Consider the following 22193-nt stretch of genomic DNA (forward strand, 5'->3'; position numbering starts at 1 on the left):
TGTCCTTTTAAATAGCAAAACGTGAGGCCTGAAGCTTAGTTTGGAGATGTGTGTTTTATCAGCATATGTGGTATTTGCGTTTGCAATGGTCACCTTTCTGTACGCTGTGACTGTGAGGTGTGTGTCTATATACATTGCGTCTGCACTCGTAGTCTGAAGTCTCATAACTTCCTGTGAAAAGAGAGGATTTACTTTAAGTAGGCTTCTCTCTTACCTCTTTTGTCCTTGGAATTAGGGGCTTTGACATTTTAGTTACTGGAGTATTAGCAACTTTGGGATTTGTGTGAAGGAGAATCGTTTTGCTTTCTGTGTTAAGATCAAGAACTAAGTATTTAAGGCTTTCTGTAAGGGATAATAAAGGTGTTTTAGTAGAGCTGGAACAGCTTTAATCACCAGTCTAATAGATAGCAATTGCTGTACTGTAGAATTTGTAGAATGAATCTCCTACTCCAGAACTTCGAAAACTACGTGGAGATTTTTTTCTCCATAAACCTTTGTTAAACTCAGGAGGGGAATTCTGATGGATATAGAATACATCTGGAAAACAAAAAAAAGAGGTCATGTTTTTGGCAGAATGTAAGTTCTGGGATCTTTTATGTAATTCATTAGAAGATTAGAATTTGAAACCCCAACTGAGTCAATGTGAACAGATGTTACAGCAGTGGGATGTAGCACATGTTTAGATCCTAGCCAGCAAGGGCCTCAAGCTTCTAAAACAGCAAAGAAAAAAATGGTTCTCTTCATTGGCAGTCTGCTTTCCCCAAAGTTTCCGTAATTAGAAAAGTATGTAATTTTAACAGACTTGTTCCTAATGAACTTCTGCAAGCTGAATGATCAAGCATTAAGGACTTAGGTATTTCTGATACGATACATATGCACCAGATATGCTTCTTACAAAGGCAGTTCACCCAAGTGGTGCATGCTCAGGGAACTCGTCTGGAGGTCTTTGTCTGGTTCTCTCCCAGGAGCTGATAAAGAAATGCAGTTGTCACAAAAACAGTAATATGGATCCTGGGATCTGATAAAAAAATGTCAGCCACAAAAATAATACTGGAAGTCCATTCCATTTTCCTCTGCATCTTCCACATTCATTTGTATGCCACTCATCCATTTTTTTCGTTGCTTACTCAAAAATTCTGTCTTAGCTAGAATGTGAACCCCCATATTTTTCCATATCCGATTCTGGGTAGCCTTTGAATGGCAGTGACTCTGGAAATGATTATCAGCCTGTGTTTTGACATGCCTCTCAAAGGAAACTCATGACATCTACGTGTACTGGGTACTTTGTATTTGAAGTAGAATTCTGTGTATCTTTGTGCCTGTTTTTCTTATGGATAGTTTTATGTCCATGTAGCCTCCTTTTATTGCCCCACCTGGCTGTGTCTAGAACACGTGTAAAGGTAAAACTTAATGCATGTATTTCCAGTTGCCATACCAAGGCATCCTGCTCTTAAAGCATCACCAGTGGAAGAAGAAGCTGGTAGGCTGATTTGTCTCATGTTGAGGGGCATGTGGGTTGCAGAGTCTTTCTGTATTGGTTATTTTGGAAGACTTAAAATGAAGTTCAGATCTCCTCCAGATCGCTCTGCTTTGTTCTGGTTGTTGTAATGGAATTTGGCCAGAAGGACTGCTTGTCCAAAAGGACAAGCTAGAAACCTATTCCAACCAGATCATTCCAGGCAGAAATGATTTTAACTGCCTGCAGCAGAAACCATTGGGTTTTTCTCAGCTGATTCTCTTTTTTTTTTTTTTTTCCTCAGACACAGGAGCAAGGCCAGCCAGCCTCAAGCAATGCATCGGTGCCATCCCAGCCTACTCAGCACACTCAGCAGGTAAGATCATAGTTCCTCAGCTCAGGACTGAAGTACACCCAGCATAGAATTTTGATGACTCTTTGAAGAGCAACTGACTACCTCTGTCACCATTTGACCCACAGTTTTGCAGCAAAGGAATCCTCTGGTTCTCACCCAGTCTAGCTTGCTATACATACACACTGACTTTCTGAAATATATTTTAAAAATCATGTTAATACTTGTTTTCCCATGCCTGTCTTCCCCAGCTTCCACCTGAGCTTGCAGTGGTGTTCCTGTTCAAGGGGAGACATGTCAGGATTTGTAAATTAGACTGTCTAGACAGTCAGACTTCATTCTCATGATTTCTTCTGACTGGAAATGTGATCTGCAACATTCTCTTCTCTTAACTGCCTTGTCTTCCTTTTTAGAATCTTCATTCTTGGTTTCATAGGTGAAAGAATTCTGTTGCAAGATTTGGTGCCAATAATGGAATTGTATTAGTAATGCTAATAAGTAATTCCTAAAGCTTGACTGACTTGGCATATTCTGAAGAACTACTGATACCATTTAGGAGAGAGTAAAAAGCAGAATTTAAGTAGGATATGCTTTAAAAAAATCTCTGTTGTGGGGGGGAAATACAGCTTCTGCCTCTTTTTCCTGCTACAGAGTGCACAGCAGCCAGCCTCTTCCCAACAGCCTGGACAATACCAGCTGCAGCAGCCCTCAGTTTCTGCCAGCACCACTCCTGCACAAACTGTCTCTCAAACTCAAACTTCACAGATCATGCCAATGCCTCAGGCAGCAGCTGGGACACAGGTAAACAAAATTCTTTCTAGAAGTTTTTGTTTTTCTTCTTTACAGCTGGTAAATTCAATATGCTGCTGCTTTCACTTCTGTCATCTTTTCTAATGGTTCCAAAACATTCATCCAAACAAGAGTATTCTTAGTGTACTACAACTGCCAATTGTTGTTGGAAAACGCGTTGAAACCCTTTCACACGTGGCAGTCGTGAGTAATTTGAGGGAAGGAGAGCGCTTCCATGCACAAAGATCTTTAAAGTGTCAAAAATATCAGGAGGCATATTGATGAGTGGTGTATTGTGAACGGATTCTCAGGAACTTCTCATTTCTCTGTTTCCCATACACTCTCTATCTTCTGCACCATTACATGTGTAAAACATACTCACTTATTTAGGCAGTGAACTATAGGACTCCTTTCTTCATTCTGTCATCCTTCTTACTCGCTCTTCTTTACTTCGTGGTCAGGAAGCTTCTGTTATTGAATATTGCTTCATTTTGGCTCATATCTCTGTTGAATGTGTGAGCCACAATTTTGTTTTTAAAATTATTGTTTTGTTGCTTGTTCATCTAAACTGCCTTTCCAGTTGCATCGTTTGCTGGCTTTAATTGACATATTCCCTGCCATTCTCTGAATGCTGGCACAGTGGATTTTGATACTCCTTTTCTTTAGTCCCCATACTCAAAGCTGACAGATTTGTTGTAAGATTTGCACTTCTTTGCTGTAAGAAGGCAGGCTTGGGTCTGGGGACAGAGTTGAGGGGAATTTGATTCTGTTTATGCACAAATCAGTGCTTCAGGGTATTCGAATGTTGCTCTTTCACCCTCTGTGGGTGTCTGTTTCAAGAGCCTGTTGAGTTCTTCAAGGGAAGTGTTGCAAAGTGAGGACTGTTTGGAACTCCAGCTAGCTTCCCAGCCACTCTGCCAACTGTGCTCCCCAGCCACTTTAACAGAGTGCTGTAACTTGAATAATGCTTTCTTTGACTAATGTGTAAATCTCTGCTTTCCGCAACCCTGCTTTAAAAAAAAAATCTATCTCTATTTTCTTTACCTCCCCAGCTTCCTGTTTCCCAACCAGTGTCGATCATCCAAGGCGAGCCTCAATTACCTGTTGCAGCATCTTCTCTCCCTCAGCCTTCAGTTGCCCCATCAGTCCCCATTGGCTCTCATTTTCTACCCATGGGACAGGCCTTGCCAACTTCCGTGGTTCCCCAGTTCCCAGTGTCTCAGTTGCCTGTAGCAGCTCCTCATGTGACGGTGGCTCAGCCAGGTTTCCAGTCGCTGCCCCTTTCGATGGCAGCTGGCATGAATCAGCCACTGCTGACGCTGGCCACGTCTGCCGCGGCAGCTGCTGTTCCCGTAGGACCAACGGCTGTCCCTAGCCAGCTCCCCACACTGATGCAGCCGGTGGCTCAGCTGCCCAGCCAGGTTCTCCCGCAGCTCCTGCAGCCGGCTGTCCAGTCCGTGGGATTGCCAGTCAGCATTGGACAAGCTGCTGAAGCTTCACTTCCTGCTGGAGATGCTCTTTACCAGGTATTGTTGCAAGCCAGCAGACCTCTTCTCCACGTTTTTGCCCGTTCCTCTAAGGTACCAGATCTGAGCCCTGGGCCCTGGCCAGCTCACTTCTCATATGAGAGCCATTAAGCCACTAAGAGAAATTCTGTTGCGCGGTAAAGAACTGTTTTAAGGAGAAGAGAAGAAAAAACTCCTTGGACAACCATGTGTTTTGAGTTTTTCATATTTGGCACTGGAATTTGTCTAAAATGACAGAATCATAGTGCAGGGCTTTGTTCAACCACCGTGTGAGAGGACAGCTGTATACTCAAGAGATCTGTCAGCTTGAGGAAAAAGAAAATAAGAAATTGTAACTTTAAAAATGGGAGATGTGTGTTGGAAAGAAAATCAATGGCAGCATATTCAACAATGTCAGTGTTTCATTCCAGGTCTGGGAAGGGGTGGGACAGGGAATTTGTAGAGGTCAGTCAGGCAGCATGGATCTTGGATGTGACGTAAGTACCTGATGCTGGTTGTGATCTGCTAGACTGGTGGGCACAGACTGCTTCAGTGACTTTGTGTGATCACTCACTGTAAAAGTGGCTACCTGAATAATGATAGAAGTGTTCCTTGTTTCTGGGTCAGCTCATTACAACAGAACAGGAAAAACACAAGAGTGTTCTTGCTATTTAATCTCAAGAACCAGCAGCGGTTGTGTAACATCTGAGTCGTAGTTGTTCGGCTTGAAAATGCTTCAAGCTCATTTCTAATCTCAGGCTTTAAAATCTTAGGCTATATAGGCAGCTGTGAGAGTTGGGAGATGAAGATTGTTTTGCTTAAGACTTGGGACTATGAGTGGGAATTTGTTTGTTCAAGCATGGTGACTTGCATGCTGGCTGCATGAGCAGTTTGCTCCACATCTTTGGGAAGATTTTGGGAGTGCTTGAGCAACTGCCGAAGTTTGGGATATGCCCCTGGAACTGATAGTTTTTTTTATTACTGTCTTGTTTCCTAATTAGCTCTGACATTCACTGACTTGATTCCCTCGTTTCTGTTACAGGGCTTCCCATCTCGGCTGACACCGCAATACCCAGGGGACTCGAGCGTTGCACCTTCCTCTGCTGTGGCCTCTGCCAGCATTCCTTCTGCTGTGCTGTCCCCTCCCATGCCCACAGATGCAATGGCCCAGTCAGCCTACCTTGCTCCTGTTGTGCAGCCGTATGGGGAACAGAACGTTTTAGTTTCCATGGGCAGCCTGGGAGGACAGGTTCAGGTGCCCCAGCCTCCTGTGAGTTTAGCACAACAGGCCTCATCTGCCTCCTCGCAGCAGGCAGTCGTGGAGGTAAATATGTGGAATATAATGTGACAATAGATTTTGGATGTTTGACTCATGCAACAGTGTGTGTCTGTGGGGATCTAATCCCTTCTGTGCTTGTCTTCAGTTGGAAGTTAATATTTCAAATTACCTTTTTCTTACAGCAGAATGTCATGCCAATGTGGGGACCTTGTTGCCACTGGTTGTTCTGTTGGGAAGTGAGTGTGCATCCTGCAGGCAAAAAGCAGTAAACACTTCACTTCTTGCTTGTACTGTAGAACATTTTTGCCATATCAAAGACAAGCTGCAGTTGGTAGCCGTTGAGAATCTGTCATTACGCCTATTCCCTGCAGCGTGGTTCTTGCAGGGACAATTTGAATTGTCTCTGTGTTCTGCATTGGCTTGCCTTTTGCACATTCTGTTAGTAAGACTGTAACTGCATGGCAAACTGTAGTGACATGTGGCAGTAGAAAGGATGGCTGGTTTCCCCTCCTCACCCCTCCTCAGATGATATTTTGCTTCACTGCAGTTTGCTCTAGAATATTTTGTAGACTAAAGCTGTCTAGATGCCAGCTGTTTAAACTTCTAAAAAGGCAGAGCTTTCAACTTTACAACTGGTTTGGGAGAAAACACTGAAGACTACTGGGTTGCTTGAAGAGGAGCTGTAATCTTTGGGGGAGTTCTTGATTGTAGGTTTCTATCCATAGGGTACTCAGGGAGTCTCACAGACTGCTTCTTCAGAGACTCTTCCAGCAACACAGCCTGCTCAGTCTACCCCTTTGGCTTCTTCTATGGATAGGTGAGCATTGCTTCTTTTCACCAAACTGAATTTTAATGTCGTCTGTTAGATTATACTTCCATGGATAATCTTTTAGATATATTTTTTCACCAGGGGTATATATTTTTTTCACTGAGAATGTTCTTGAGCATGTGAGTAACTAAAGTTCCTAGAGGAAAAATAGGGTCATGAAGGGTGGAGCAGGTTGTGATTTATGGTAAAGTATGGAGGGAATAAATAAGATTGTATATAGTGATTAACTTCTAGTCCTTTTTCCTTTGTCATTCAAATGGATCATAAGCGATGCTTTTTTTGTCCTTCTGAATACTTAAATAGTATTCAAACTCCAAATAGCTTGAAAACATAAGATAAGTTTATACAACTCAGCTTGCAAGAGGGTGTAGCAAAATAATTACTGTTAGAATTTCTATTTAAGCAACCCAAAGTGGCAACAGGACTGTTTTCCTCTACTCAGTGATTAACACACATCTACCACTTCCCAGAACAGAGTATCACGTGATAGGTTAAAGAGCATTGTTGCAGTTCTGGAATGCATGGATACTAACAGGAAGTTGCCTTTTGTTTTTAGTGCACATTCTGATGTTGCTTCAGGATTGAGTGATGGCAACGAGAATGTCCCGGCTTCCAGTGGAAGGCACGAAGGGAGGACGACGAAACGTCACATGCGCAGGTCTGTCCGCAGCCGCTCTCGCCATGAGAAGACTTCTAGGCCGAAGCTGAGAATTCTCAATGTGAGTATGTTTTATTTTAGGGACAGTTCAGTAGTCATGATGCATTTTTGAGCCTCTACAAGCAGCCCAAATATCGTGTGTTAAGAGCTTTTTGGAGCATTAGATAAGGTAAAATTGGCTTGCTTAGCTACCAGTGGTTCCACAGAATATTCCAGAATATTTGGTGTATCCTCATGATGCCTTGAAGTGGCTACCTAAAAACAGAGTCTAGACAAGATTAAGAGAACAGAAGTGGGTATTTATTTGAAGGGCCTTCAAAGGTACACCTTGGGAGTGTAAAGCCTACAAGGGGCTCCACCCAAGATGGACGCTGGCTCACTGGTTCTTCACACTTTTATAAGTTTGGTCCATTTGCATATCAGGGTTAATTCTCCAATTATAGCTTCAGTTAATGATGTAATTACCCCAAGTTTGCCCCTCCTCTTCAAAGGCTTTTATTTTACACATTTTGGGGTCTGGGACAACTGAGGTCCCCTTGAAGAGCAAACCTGGAGAGGTTTGTTATGTCTAACCAGCATGAGAGAGCAGCAGCTGACAGGCTGCATGAAACTTCAGAGTTACACACCAGGCAGTGCGGGATTTGACAAACATAAAAGTTAAAACCTAAGGCATCACTCAGACAAAATTCATGCTCTACGTGGCATCATTTATTAGACTGGAAAGATAGAACATGTTTGTATTACACCAGTACTGTTGGTTTGTCTCAGTGAACTTTAAAGCAAAAGTCTTAGATTCTTGTGCTTTTGGTTTGAAGTATTATTTTCTTCGCTTTAGGTTTCAAACAAAGGTGATCGGGTAGTGGAATGCCAGCTAGAGACACACAATCGGAAAATGGTTACTTTCAAATTTGATTTGGATGGTGATAACCCTGAGGAAATAGCTTCAATCATGGTAAGATATTTTAGAGACGAAGAAGCCAGACAGTTGTATTTTTTTGTTTATGTTTCAGAATTGCTCTGCCATGTAGCATGGTGTGTGTTCACCTTACTGGTACACAACCACAACTAGAAATTTGGCACAGAATGGTTTAGCAGTCTGATAATTAATTAATGTTGCATGCACAGGTCACATGGAAATTTGTGTCAGTTTTTAACTTAGAATTGAGGTTTTTATCAGGTAAAACTGCTTCTGGTTTTTTGTTGTTGGTTTTCTGTTTTTTTTTTTTTTTTCCAATCTGACATTTTTAAAACTGCAAGCAACCTTCTGGTGGAAGTGCCAGGTTAAAACAATTCTCTTTGCTTTTCTAAGAGCAGACATTGCTAGATCTTCTTAATCTTCAAGTGTTTCACCATTGTTGTCAATTAAAATGGGAAGATTCTGCCTTTAAAGTCAGAAAGGGGAATCGTGTTTTGGTTTCTGAAAGTACACAGTGACTGATGCTGCTTTTGACTTCATCGAAAGAAAAAACTTCTCCATTTGATGTATGATGGCCAGGCATAGGAAGGAATTTACCCTGTAGAGATACATTTAAATGAGAGTACTGAGTAGCATAGAATAGAACCCCCCTTTTTGTTTTTTAATTTAAACTCTCATTTTTAGTCTGGTACAGTCTAAATGAGCCTGAGATGGTTTTAGTGTTACTGGAGTGAGGGGGGATGACAAAACACAGTATCTTTTGCCATCTTCTTGGGCACCTGGACAGTATTTATCTTTTGCTTAGAGAGGTGACGGAATCTAAGTTGGTGTGTGCTGGATTTGTACTTGTCAAAAGGAACCAAACCAGTAATATGGGAGAAATTATCTCTGCCCCTAATGGCTTTCTGAGGAAGAGGAAGAAGTTGGTTCTTGGCTAAGTACAGTACAGAAGTCAATAACATGAAGTCATGTGCCAGGAAATATGGAGAGTACACAGATGTTTTTCTTCACCTTATACCTAAAGTGATCCTATGGAGAAATACGAGAGTATGATTTATAAAAAATGAGCCAAAACTAACACACAAACACTCTCCAAGCAACAACAAATGCAGTTATTTGAAGATGAGTAGGAGCAAAATAAGTGAACTTTGCATCCAAAATACAGTCACATAGTTCAAAGTGTGCAACCTAATTTAAACATCTCAGGCTGGAACCTTGTGCTCGTTGGTTCCTTGTTGAATATTGAGCAAACTTTTGGTTGCAAGACTTCCTTGTTTCCTTTTAATCACGATACTGTTTGGCATACCCCATATAGGTGTCTGTCGTTCCTAAACTTACAGTACTGAAGGTTTCTTTAACTAGTAAAGTATTCTGCATTGCAAAGGCTGATACAAGCACATCACGCCTGACTTGCCTTTTCTTGACCCAGCATCCCAGGAATTTAATGTAAAAGGAGCATCTCAGGCTTTACTTCTAAGGTACTTTGTCTCTCTTTCCCAGCAGAGAATCTGTGACTGACAGCTCTGTTTCATAGACTGTTTTTGCGAGTTTTGCCATACATAATTTCAGGAGACAGAATCCTCTCATGGGTTAGACCAAATCAAAAATATCTTCCTAATGCTGAGTATATTTGTTTAAACTAATATTGTCCAACATGAGCAAGAGAAGGTATTTTCATAAAGCAATACAATGTATTGGAAGCAGACAGGCTGAGCAATCATCCTCTCCCTGTATTTGGAACATAATTCATACTGGCTTTTATGTACCACAGCCAGACTTCAAATCAGTGATGTGCAACCTGCATGGAGGAGAAGTTGTATATGGCATGGAAAGAGAAGCACAGAAGACATCTTGCGATACAGAATTTTCAATTTCTTTTATATTACAGTTCTCTTTAAATATGTCTCTTAATGCACATTGCATTCATTAGGCAGGAGGAATTGCAGTAAGATACGGCTGCTAATATTACATTTCTCTCTGCCAAGCAAAGATTGAGGTGACATTTTGATGAAGAAGTGAGATTGAATGTTGTTCCACAGCAAAGATTAAACCAGGGCACACGCTTCTGTGCTGGAGATAATTTGAGAAACAATTGTTTTTCTCTAAGGTGTCACCACCTTCATCTTGTTCGGAAGAACAGCAAAGGGAAGACAAAAATTAGCACCAAGAGTAAATTGTAGTGATTTATTCAATATATTGTTTTGAAATTGTGTAAAATTAATGTTGCTTTGTTCTCTTTACAGGTGCAGAACGAGTTTATTTTAGCAACAGAGCGAGACTCATTTGTAGAACAGGTACGAGAGATTATTGAGAAAGCAGATGAAATGCTAAGTGAGGATGCAAGCGTGGAGCCAGAAGGGGATCAGGGGCTGGAGAGCATGCAGACAAAAGACGACGGCTTCTTCCCGGGGTCGCAGGTATGTGAAGGACAGACTGCCTCAGCTGTTTGCATCTTCCATTTTGGGTGGTACGGTTTTGTGAGTAGAGCTAGCTAGAAATAGAAACTTCCTGCCGTGAGAGATGTCAAAGATCAATAATTAAAAGGCAAAAAGGGAAAGCTTCATATCAGAGTGAGTGCCTAAAATTAAGTTAGAAAGCTAAATAACAGACCTCTTACTTTTTGATGTGTTTGAAGACTTCCAAAGCTGCTGAATCTCCTAACAGGCCACTAAACAGACTTAAATGCTGATGTTTCTTGGATTTGAGATTATTGTGAGGTAGGACAGTAAAACCCCAACCCTGTGCGACTAAACACTGAGAGCCTGGTCTCAGGCCCTCCACCCAGTGAAGTACTAAGAGACTGGATAGCTCGGTTAGGAAACACAGGTTTTGAATCTGTTTGCTGGGTGCTGAAAGGGGTGACATTTCCTGAATCTCTGCCTTAATTACACCCAGAGCTAGTTTGGAACATCCATTTGTCTGTCGAATGTTTCAGGAAATCAGTTGGATTTCCAAAAGAATTTTTAGACCAAATTGTTACGTGGACAGTCGCTAAGCTGAGAGTCTCTAAAAACACTGTAGCTGACATTTATCTGGGCAGAATTCCTCTAGTTTGGTGATGGTGCTTGGGTCCCAGGTACTGCTTCCCTTAAATGCCCACATTTCAGTAAGCTAGCATTTTAAGAACTGTCTTGTGGGTTTCTGTTTCAGAATAGAAGTTTAAATTTTATCTTACTTTACAGAAATTAGAGTTCAAACAGCCAGATCCTACATCTTCCATGCCACAAAGAATAGGTAAGTCTCTTGTGATTTTTTTCAACAGTTACCTTTTTCTGTTTCAGCGGATGGGTGCAGCCAAGTTTTTATTTTGTATGATGGAGTGCACATTCCATATTGCAGGTTATGTATTTAGTTACAACCATGTGTCACTAAACATCCATCTTCTTTCTGTTTAGGGGTTCCTTCTAGCTCCTTTACCCAGGTTGTTCATTCTGCGGGAAGACGGTTCATTGTCAGCCCGGTCCCTGAGAGCCGATTGAAAGAACAGGGCTTTTTCACATCTGCTGTTTCTGGAGGAAACGAAACTTCAGATATGGGTGAGTTGTCTGAACTCTTAAGAGCTGATGCCGAAGACATGTTCATCAGAACCGTGAAATTAGGTAACTAAACTGTTACTGAAGGCTTCCTAAAGTACTCAGGGAAGTAAGGAGCTGTTCGTGCTGGTAAGAGGTGACCATAATTTGGGTCATCTTTTGCAGAATTCTTAGAGAAAAAACAGCTGATGGGCTGTCTGCAAGACTCTGAAACCTTAATTCTGTATTTTAATATAATATAAGCCTGGATTTTTGTGTTTTGTTGTGGGTTTCTTGTCTGATTTGTTGGGGTTTTTTTAATTCTAAGAGGTAAATGTGGTCTTAGTTTAGCCATAGACAGTAATACTATAATGAAGTTTCTCAGGTGGACTGATAATTTTGTTTTCTTCCAGTTGTAGCATCTCCAGTACATGGTCCTGGAATGAATCTCTCCCACTCGGCATCATCACTGAGCTTGCAGCAAGCCTTCTCTGAGATGGGGCATGCTCAGATGACAGAAGGACCTAGCACAGCTCCTCCAGTGTTCAATCAAACCATACCACCATTTCCACCTGCACTTTCTACCATGGCGGGCAGTGGTGCAACTCCTGCATCTGTGGCTACTTCTTCAGTATCTGTTCCCTCCAGCACTGGTGTTTCTCTTCCAGGATCTGTTACTTTGCCTTCAGAAAATGCAGCTGTTGGAGTTGCACCAAGCACAAGTGTGCCAAGCTCTATTTCTCCACCTTCAGCCTCACAGCCTGGACAGCAATCGACCGGTGTCACTTCCAGCGTGAGCGCCCCTGCTTCTTTCTCCATATCTGCCATGTCCCAGCCTGCCCAACCAGTGACTGCAGACATTGCCCCCAGTATCAGCACACCATCGGCTTTGGCACTGCCATCTACCCAGGTTCCTGGTGTCACTGGTCTCGGTGCTGTGGCACCAGTTGTGACATCCCAGTCTACTCCTCAGATTGTGAGTAGTATGGCAGCACCACAGACATCTGTTGCCCTGTCTCTGGCCCAGAACGTGGCTTTGCAGCTTCCTCAGCTCAGTAGCAGTGGCTCTGTGTGCAGTCTGGCAGAAACAACAGTGGTAAGTGCTCCACAGTCACTACCTGAGACTGGGCACTCTCTGGATAAATCACATCCCTGCAATGCAGCTGGCTTATCTCTTCCAATCTCTGCACCTTTATCATCCTCAGCAGCATCAAGCATATGTGGTTCGGTCTCTCAGCCAGTGATCCACCCCTTACTCGTTCCATCAGGAATTACATCAACACCTGTCCTACCCCAGATTTCAGGTGCAACACCCATGTTGCCCCAGGTTCCCTTACCTGGTGTCTTGCCACAACCAGTCACTAACTTGCCTGCAGTACAGCAGACTTTGATACACAGCCAGCCTCAACCAGCTCCATTGCCCAACCAGCCTCACATTCACTGTCTGGAGGCTGATGCTGATGCTCAGTCTAAAGCCCCTGGTATTGATGACATAAAGACCCTGGAAGAAAAGCTGCGGTCTCTCTTCAGTGAGCATGGTAACGTGGGAACGGTGCATCCGTCAGTGTCTCTGGAGACCTCGCTGGTGATGGAAACCACCGTTGTTCCTGGGATCCCAACCACTGCTGTTGCACCAACCAAACCCCTGACATCCATTAGCACTTGTATACCTCCAAGCAGTTTGCCTCTTGGACCAACTGGCTTGCCAGTGCTGACTCCAGTTGCCACTCCTGGGCAAGTGATCACCCCTGTCAGCTACATCTCGGCCTCGAGCAGCATCGCCACAGCAGCAGTGAAACCGGGGACCTCTCCTTCCAAGCCCCCTCTCAGCAGGGTACCGGTAAGAAACGCAGCGTTTGTGGGAGTATTCAGCTCTTGTAGGAAACAGCCTTCTTGGGCAGCATCCTTTTTATAAAGCAAAATATGTATTCAGGAACAAGCTTCTTCATTTAATATAGTATTGAAAGGTTTACCCTCTGGTTGCTCTTATGTGTCCCAAGAGGTGTTTTATTTTTGTCCCTAATGGGGAAAAAAAAGTCCAATTCTGTTTTATGTTTTGGAGAGATGTGTTTGATGTCACTGTTAGTTTTTCCTACTCAAACTACAAAGAGTGAAGCAACTGTGGTTTGCTTTTTGTTTGTTTGGGTTTTTTTCTTGATACTGCTTTTTTCAAATAGAATTTGGATGTCTTGCTTTAGATAGCTTTTTATCTTGTACATGACCATTAGACTGAGATGGTTGTTTGTATATTTCACAAAGTAGTCAGGATAGCATAGTTTTGCTTCCTGTCGTGAGCCTTTTCCTTGCAGGCAAGGGTGAACCTGACTGAAAGGATTTATTTTTTTGAAGTTCTCTGCTACTTATTTGATGCCTGGATACCATTTTCCTTTCAAATGTTAGATTTGTGAGAGCAGGATTTTGAGAAGTTTAAGAGATACCTGAAAACAAACCTTTTTTTGTTGTTGTTGTTTACTGACTCATGCTCTACAAGCAAAACACTTTCACAAAGAAGTAACAACTTGAGAGACGTTGTGGATGTTGCTACCTGCTCACCAACCAGATATAACAATAAGTGAAATTTTCTTTTAAACGCCTGCCTGTGTGGGGACACAGCCCATTTCAGTGTTTTAAACTATTTTGGTAGTCCTTTCCTTAAATGGAAAGGTAGCTCTCAAATGGAAATAAATTGAAGAAACTTTCAGGTATTTAATGAACCAAAAGCTTTAATAATCGCTTCTTTTTGTTTCTGTAATGCTTTTTTGTACTCATTGGCACTTTGTGTTGGTTGTCTTTAGCCAGCCTTGCTGTTAACCAGTTTCAGGCCATTCACATTGAGCCAATGCTCCCAGCATCTCCATTCATTAGTAGTCTTTCCATGTACTCTTTGTAGTCAAAGACAGTAGAAAATTTCTGCTATGGAGGAATGGGAATATGTGCCAATAAAGCTGATAAGGAAATCTAGACACAAAGGCATCCATTAGTATTTCAGTGAAATTGAAAATTAGGAAAGAAATAACAGAAAAAAATGGAAACTGGTATTCATTCAGGAACAGTTTGGAGCAGTTAGAAAACTGCTAATTGCAAACCCGTAATTACAAAGGCTTGGGTTTAAATGTAATAAATGTTATAGGTTTTTTGATTGTCAGTTGTAGAAAGCCTACCTCCTCTCTGAAGTTTTCATTTATAAATTAGTTTGTTTTTTTCCAAAGCTTAATTTTAATTTCACTTGGTGTTGTTGCTGAGCATTAAGGAGCTTATTGTTTTAGTTTTCTGGGGTTTGCTAAACTCTGTATCTGTGTATTTATTTTATTTGTGGCCAAACTGTTAACCTAGACAGTTTAATGTGTTTCATCTTCTCTTACAAATGCATTTAAAGTATGTTTTGCCTCTTATTTATAAACTAAATGATGAAGTTACCACAGCTTAAAAATTCATCATGCCTCAGAACAGGTAACATCCTCACGTGTGTTCCTGCTGCACAAAAAAGTTGGGAGCATAGATAACTCTGGGAGTGCACCTTCACTAGCAGCTGCTCCTGCAGTTTGACCCATCAGTTCCAGCTGTGGTAACACACTGCAAGCCAGAAGTGGTTCTGCTCCTTGAGGACTGGAGCAGACCGTGGAGCAGTTCCCCCTGTCCAGCAGCGCTCGCTGCCGTGCAGGGGCAACCAGCTGGCCAGCGCTGTAGCTCATGAGGCTGCGTGTGTGCTCAGACTTCAGAGGCACTGGCAAACCTCAGGATGACAGCTGAGAATAAGAATTGCAAATTGTGTAATGGGTTGCTTAATTCCTACAACTTCCCACTTCCCTAACAATGGAAATGACTAACTGGTATGTGCTATCTGACCTGGTGAGGAGGCTTTGATGCCTCCTCCTAACCTTTCGAGTCTCTCTAACCTCCTCCACGTAACCTGGATGACTTGCCCCTACCCAGTTGCATGGCCTAATCACCTTCTGTGGGTCATCAATACCCTTCAGGTTCAAAAGGAAGTGATGGATCAAAAGATTGGTGTGAGAGCTCTGTAAATCTGTTTCTCAACAAGTGGAGACATCCTCTGGTACTGACAGTTCCTGTTCTCAAGTCATGTTGCTTGGAACAGTTTGCTGGAAGCATGCAGCTTGCAGTTTCTAATGGACAGTTAACACAGATCTGTTGGAAGGAGACTAAGTGCATTCTAGTACCATTTTAGAATTTAAGATTCTTGGAAGAATTATTTTAACATTTCTTCCGGACTTGAAAATACTATCCCCAAGATACTTTGTTCCCGGATACTGCAGCTTGTTTAAACTGGAAATTGTGGCTGCTCAAAGATAATCTGGATTATAAAATAAAAACAAAGCAAACAACTTCCCCTAACTTGGTTGCAAAAGTCCCTAAAGACTCTATGCTAACTGTCCAGGAAGGAATTCTCTACCAAAAAAAAAGTTGAGGCTTCTGTTGTATGACATGACTGACTGTAGCTTGGTGTCTGATCCTTCTGTGGTTCCATGTCTGATGGACGCGCGTTTCCTCTTCATTATCCATAGGTGCTACCAATAGGTTCTGACCTTCCGGCTGGCACTCCATCCAGTGAGCAGCTGCCACCTTTTCCAGGACCTTCACTAACTCAGGTGCTACACAACTTGGCAGATTTTATCTGCTTCTTTTCCCTTCAGAGAGCATGTTTCAATTAAACTCTCCATTGCATGTTATTAATGTTCTTGTTTTCCTTTTCTTTTGACTGAGTAACTCCTTTTGTGTAACCGTAGCAGTAGCCAGAGTGGTTTCAGCACTGGGTGTGAGTGACCTGGTCTAGTGGAAGGTGTCCCTGCCCATGGCAGGGGTTGGAACTGGATGATCTTCAAGGTCCCTTCCAGGCCAAACCATTCTCTGTGGTTCTATGCAGCTTGCCCTTTGGGGTGCTGTACCCAGTGCCTAATCAGGCTTAGGGGTTGTGGTGTGGTAATCTGAATTTGAAAGGTTTTTTAAAAAAAATGTAACGCAGGGGAGTGTGTGCATAAAACTTGAACCTGTTTTATTCTTGAAAAGGGTATAGTAGCAAAATAATACGAAAAATTATATATTGCCATGAAAAGCTTATGAAAATGTAAAATTGCTGCCTTTGTGAATTCCTTGTGAGGTTTTGGGGTTTGGTTGTTTCTTTTCATGATTGCCTTTTTGTTTGGTGGGGGTTGTTTTGTTTGGTTTGGGTTTTTTGTGATTACTACTACATTCTGATTTCACTAGCCTTTAAGATTTGCAAAAGGTATTTGAATCTCCTTATCATAAACATGACTCGAAATGTAGCAGTGGCTTCCCCTGCTTAGCTTCTGTCCTTGAGAGGACACAGTCTTAAGCTGCACCAAGGGAAATACAGGTTGGATATTAGGAAAAAGTTTTTCATGGAAGGAGTGGTGAAGTACTGGAATTGTCTGCCTGGGGAGGTGGTGGAAGCACCATCCCTGGATGTGTTTAAAAAACAATTGGATGTGGCACTTGGTGCCATGGTTTAGTTGAGGTGTTAGGGCATGGGTTGGACTCTGATCTTAGAGGTCTCTCCCAAGCTGGTGATTCTGTCATTCTTGTATACAATAGTTAGCTCGGATATTTTGTGTGTAAATGGTGGTGCCAGGCAATAGGACAAGGGGCAATGGGCAGAAACTGATGCCCAGAAAGTTCCACCTGAACATGAGGAAGAACTTCTTTCGTGTGCAGGTGACCAAGCACTGGAACAGAATGTCCAGAGAGGGTGTGAAGTCTTTCTGGAGCTATCCAGGAACCAGCTGGATGCAATCCTGTGCCATGTGCTCTGGGATGTTCCTGCTCTAGCAGGGAGGTGGGACCAGATGACCCACTGTGGTCCCTTCCAGCCTGACCCAGTCTGCAATTCTGTGTGGTTTGCACAGCTAAGGCAGATAACATCTGAAGTTGGAAGAAAAAGGCTTATTCAACTGAAATGTTTCTAGAAGTAGCTCATTTTTGCATCTTGATCTTAGAGCCATGGGCCATATTCCTGCCCTGCAAGTAGCAAGGAAATGGGTATCTTCTTTCTCCAAACTGAGCAAGAAAAAACCACTTGTTCTTCCCCCCTGACTTCAGAGGCAGGAGCTGGTTTCTCTCTTTCAGTCAGTTCTTTCTGAACCATGGTTTAATGAAGAGAAGACAACGACAATTTGGTGATAATTCTTACCTGCATTCTTCCCATGGTCAGGTATGAGGTGGATCAGGAGACAGCTGGTTAAAATCAGTCATATGGAGTTCATAGTCCTTTTCATTTTCATTGCTGGAAACTCAGTATATTAGTAGTATTTTCCCCTAAGCTCTAAAGCACTTGTAGCCACTTCTATGACTCAAGCCACTGTACCACTGCAAAAGGCTGCTTCCTGTTTGTCATAGGTATTTCTGGCAGGATTTGTGGCATGGAAGAGTCACAAATATAGATCCCTTGCTTCTTGTCCTTTGCAAACAACTTCCCAAATTTCACGTCTCATTTGAGCTCATAAGGATTGTCTAGGAGTGAGACAAAATTGGAGGAGACCAACTGGATCAAATGTAATTGACTGTTAAGAGCATTTGCTGCTATAACATAATACTATCTGAAAAATTACTGGCTTGTCTTAAAGTAGATATGCTTGCCTTCCGTGCTGCTTCTGTCAGTAGTAGGTGATTACACAACTTTTTTCCTTGCCTTAGTAGCAGACTCGTAATTTGCAGACACAGTACACGTCATTGCAAGACCAGTTTTGAACAGTCTGTTCCACAGTCTTAAATACCCATTCTGTTTATTCCTTAATTGCTTTTTAAAGTGTATTTATATTAATCTCTCAAGCTTCATTTTGGTCCCCTTGTTCTGTAAGGAAATCTTTATTTCCTGATCGTTCTGCTAGCTCTGTTTACTTGAAGCAAATATCTTTTTGTGAGCTTAAGCGATGAGAATTATTTAGTATTTCAGGTGACACGTCCCCTTTATTTTACAGTGTTGAATTAAATTAGCTCACTTGTTGCTAAGCATTTGGATTTCTGAATGGAGTCATAGAAGTCTGCATCTTCTGCTCTTTTTTGTGTAATGGAATTGATACAGGCTTTATTGTTCCTAGGGTTTTTGGTTTTGCTTTGAAATCCACAAGTCAGGAAGAATGTTATCCTGGCAACCTGTTGAAACCATCTTTATGCTATTGTGTACCTCTAACTTTCAGTGGAAAGTATTAGTTTTATGTTGTCATGACCTCTGCTTCAGTTTTAAAAACAGATACAGCTTTTTTTAATGTGAAGGACTTGGAAAGATTAATAATGCTAAAGTTTGGATGAAAATTTCTGTTCTGTAGGGTCAGAATTGCAACTTAATGGTATCTGACAATACATTCTTCTTTCAATGCATCTTATGGGCATGGCCCTAATTTAATTATTTTGGGACTTTGGGACTTTTTTTTTATCTTCAAGATATTTTTAGGTAAAATATTCTTCTTCTCTTCCTCTTCCCAATTCAATTGGCCAAGTTTGAAAAACATCTTGTATGCCAGCTGAAATCTAAGTAATAAGCATGCTTGAGAGATTCTGCCCCTCTCCATCCTCTTCAAGTCAATCCATCTATATAGCCTCTCTGAGGAAACTTGTGGGTTGGGGCTTTTTTTGTTGTTTGGTTTTGAGGGGTATTGTGGAGTTTTTTGTTTTTGTTGGGGTTTTTTTGTGTGGTTTTTTTAAAGTTCCAGTTAATTTTCCTGTTCTATTGTTTTTAAACAAATTGCTTAAGTTACTTCCAGTCTTACTGTGCTGTACATGTTAAGTCTAAATGTGTAGGAAGGAAGCTTGATAGAAATACAGAAGCTGTACTGAGTGCTTTAAATTATAGTATTAAATATGTCTGTTTCTCAACTATGATTTATTTTTCCTGAGCTGGAACATGGTTTTACTCTTTTCTTTCTCAGTCCCAACAGCCACTGGAAGATCTGGATGCTCAGCTGAGAAGAACCCTTAGTCCAGAGACCGTCCCAGTGACATCTGCTCCTGCCTGTGTATGTTTGCAGTGTTGGTAGCTTAGTAGTCTTGAAAAACCTCAGTGTTTTCTCAAAGTCATGCTCTTAGGTCACTGCCTTTAATATCACTACACCAGTATTTAGACTTTTAAAAATAACAATTAAGAGTCATCTTCCAGTTTGTGGGACTGAGTCAACCAAAATCGGAAAAGTCTGTGTATTGCAGTAGATTACGTAATTTCCTGAAGCTGTTTCCTGATATTAGTTGTTATTCCAGCTTTTCTGGTGGTGTCACCAAACTAGAAATGGAAGTGACTGTAGAATAAGGGGAAAATATGTGATATGTCAGTCTTAATTTGGGAGGGATGTTGCAAGTGTGGATCTGAAATTTTAAAAGCTTCTAGTAAAGAGCTTTGGATACTGAATGAAGACAAGGATTGACAATCCAAGTGGCTGTTTATGCATTATTTCTGCACAGGCCAAGGGCTGATGTGCTCACAGCCTCAGGGTTTTAAGGCCTGTAAAATCTCTTGTCTTGCATTTGTCTTTTCATGGGTCATACTTTGTCTGTGTTGGAAGCAGAAAAATTGCATAATATGTGGTATGTTGGATTTGTTGGCATTCAGTGAAACTGCTAATTACTTTAATTGAACTTTATTTCGTTTTCCCCCTTGAACCTGCAGTCTGTGCCCTCAGTAGCATCAACAACGGTTACTGGGCCAGTGTCCACAGCAACACAGTCTCTGAAGGATGGTAAGACAGCCATGATTACTTTACATGATTTCTCAGCATGAAGATAGAATCCAAAATTGAACAAAGTTACCACTTTTCTAGCAAGTCATGGAATGGCAGCTCCTTGTGGGGATCATACTAGTTTTTAGTAACCAGACGGAAATTTTCCTTGTAGGCCAGGAGCGGGGGGATGAGAGATACATGCATATTGTAGTGACTCATTTAGGATTTAAAGCTGTCCAAAATGCTAAATTAAGAGTCACAAAGTGTCTCTACTATGCTGCTAAGGTACAGCATCAGGACTTGGAAGAAACTGTTTTCTGTCATGTGTTATGTTCCTGGCAACAACAGTAGTACTTGTTTTGTGTCATTACACTGTGTTCTACATGTAGGATACCTCTCCCTTACCTAAGGGTGTTTCATTTCTGTTTAAACAGAGAAACCAAGGCTCAACTACTAAACATTTAAGGAAGGTAGTAGGAAACCCAGACTCCCTTCTGTCTGCTTTAGAACAACTGAAGGTTGACTGGGTGATCACCAGTTAAAGTCTGGATGATCAATGACTTTCAAATCTGTATGAATTGAGTTACTGGAGGGGAAATCCAAATACTTATAAAATAATCTGAGACTCTCCTGTCAGTATTCACCTAATTGTTTTAATTTTTGAAGTCTTCTGTTTCTAAAAGAAGCTGTTAATATGGTACTGAATTCTTTTCGTGAACTGTCTAGTAAACACTGTTTAACATGCATGAGCCTCTGAAGTTCAATAACAAACCTTCAGAAGCTAATAAAACCATGAAGAAAAAGAAATGAAGTACTCTTATTTTGGGACATTGGTAGTGAACTATAATGTAGAATTTGTTAGTCTGCTATAAAATGAGTTGGGTTTTGTCTTTTAAATGTAGAAGGTAAAGGTAAACAAACTGGGAAGTTGCTTAATAAACAGAGCAAGCTGTCCAATAGAACTGATTTAAAAATAGCCCGTTATTTCTCAGCTTTGTGACTTTATACTGCCAGTGCACAGAGCAACAAAATCAGGAGCTGACACCTAAGAATCCAGCTTGGAAAGCTTCAGATAGGCACTTTGACTAGATGTGGTTTATAGCATTTCTTCAACTTGTCCCTTTTCTGTGAATAAATTGTCCCCAGCGTTTGTGAAATTTAGGTAGTCACTCTGGGTATTGAATTAAAATATGCTTTCTCTTGCATAAATTTCAGTTCTGTTTTTTATTATTTGTCTGTTTTGCATCCCTGTTTGAAATCAGTGTGCTTTTTTTATTGTTGCCTAAAAGTGCACTTTCAGCAAATACACTGTGCAGGGAAATGTTGTAGAAAAATGCTTCAACTTAACATAATAGTTCTATTAATATGGTGCTATGGGTCCAAAAGATAGATGGTTGAATAGAGAGTTGAATTTGAAGTACGTAAAAAGAAATGGTTGGAGTGAGTTCAAATAATTTGCTGCTCATTGTCTTCTTGATCCCATTCTCCTTTTCCTTAGCTTTGGCATCAGGTGATGGAGAGAGCGGTGCTGTGGCTGCCGCAGCAGGAGCCAGTGTGCTGAAGATGGGACGGTTTCAGGTAGGAGATGCTAAACTCACTTGGCTCTTGGTACAGCATCTTTGAGTGGTTCCTGGTAGTGCCAGCTCCGTGTGCCTTGTGCTGGACTTTGCTGTCCATGTAGAGCCTGTGAAAGCAGTTCTGCAGATGCTGTTTCCATTCAGGGCAGAGAGCGCACAGTCTGTGCAGGTCTAGAGTTGTGAATACAGGGTTTCATGATGGCCAGCCTTAGCTGCTGGCCTTGGCCTTTAATGTTAGGCTGCCTTCTCACTAACAGTGCTGGGATGTTCACTGTGTTATGTCCTGTTGGTGCAGGAGGCCCCATCTGAGGCTGCTGTTTCTTGGAGTTAATCCTCCAGATTACACAGAAGTACTACTTTGTGTGGCAGTGTTTTGCCTGGGGGGAAGCAGTCGCTTGCTTTGTGGCATACCTAGGAAATGAGTTATTTTTCCCTCTCAGATGCATCTTACCATTAAGGAAAATAAAAGCATCGTGTTGAGGGAAAACGAAGGAAGCCTGCATGATTGTATTTCTATTCTAGGTATCCGTGGCAGTGGATGATGTGCTAAAAGAGGGTGACAAACCTGAAACGAAGCCAGTGCAATTTGAAACCACCTCCACTGTTTTTTCAAGCCTTTCTGGCAGCAGCCCA

At 41.7% G+C, this 22193-nt stretch overlaps 1 protein-coding gene across 1 annotated transcript in view; it reads left to right on the plus strand.

The window, feature by feature from the left end:
• The window catches only part of WNK1 (WNK lysine deficient protein kinase 1), a gene marked incomplete at its 5' end in the record, with an annotated part of 97910 nt that overhangs the window by 64246 nt on the left and 11471 nt on the right, over positions 1–22193 (plus strand). Inside the window, 17 exons of the mRNA XM_017726193.1 lie at positions 1761–1832; positions 2460–2609; positions 3650–4123; positions 5145–5426; positions 5564–5617; positions 6107–6198; positions 6767–6929; positions 7704–7820; positions 10028–10201; positions 10967–11018; positions 11180–11320; positions 11710–13136; positions 15823–15906; positions 19201–19287; positions 19932–20001; positions 21482–21561; positions 22083–22188. Of these exons, the coding sequence (XP_017581682.1) occupies positions 1761–1832; positions 2460–2609; positions 3650–4123; positions 5145–5426; positions 5564–5617; positions 6107–6198; positions 6767–6929; positions 7704–7820; positions 10028–10201; positions 10967–11018; positions 11180–11320; positions 11710–13136; positions 15823–15906; positions 19201–19287; positions 19932–20001; positions 21482–21561; positions 22083–22188 (3625 nt within the window). The remainder of the gene's footprint in view (positions 1–1760; positions 1833–2459; positions 2610–3649; positions 4124–5144; positions 5427–5563; positions 5618–6106; positions 6199–6766; positions 6930–7703; positions 7821–10027; positions 10202–10966; positions 11019–11179; positions 11321–11709; positions 13137–15822; positions 15907–19200; positions 19288–19931; positions 20002–21481; positions 21562–22082; positions 22189–22193) is intronic.

This window comes from Corvus brachyrhynchos, unplaced genomic scaffold (assembly GCF_000691975.1).
Source record: "Corvus brachyrhynchos isolate BGI_N302 unplaced genomic scaffold, ASM69197v1 scaffold191, whole genome shotgun sequence".
Taxonomy (NCBI): domain Eukaryota; kingdom Metazoa; phylum Chordata; class Aves; order Passeriformes; family Corvidae; genus Corvus; species Corvus brachyrhynchos.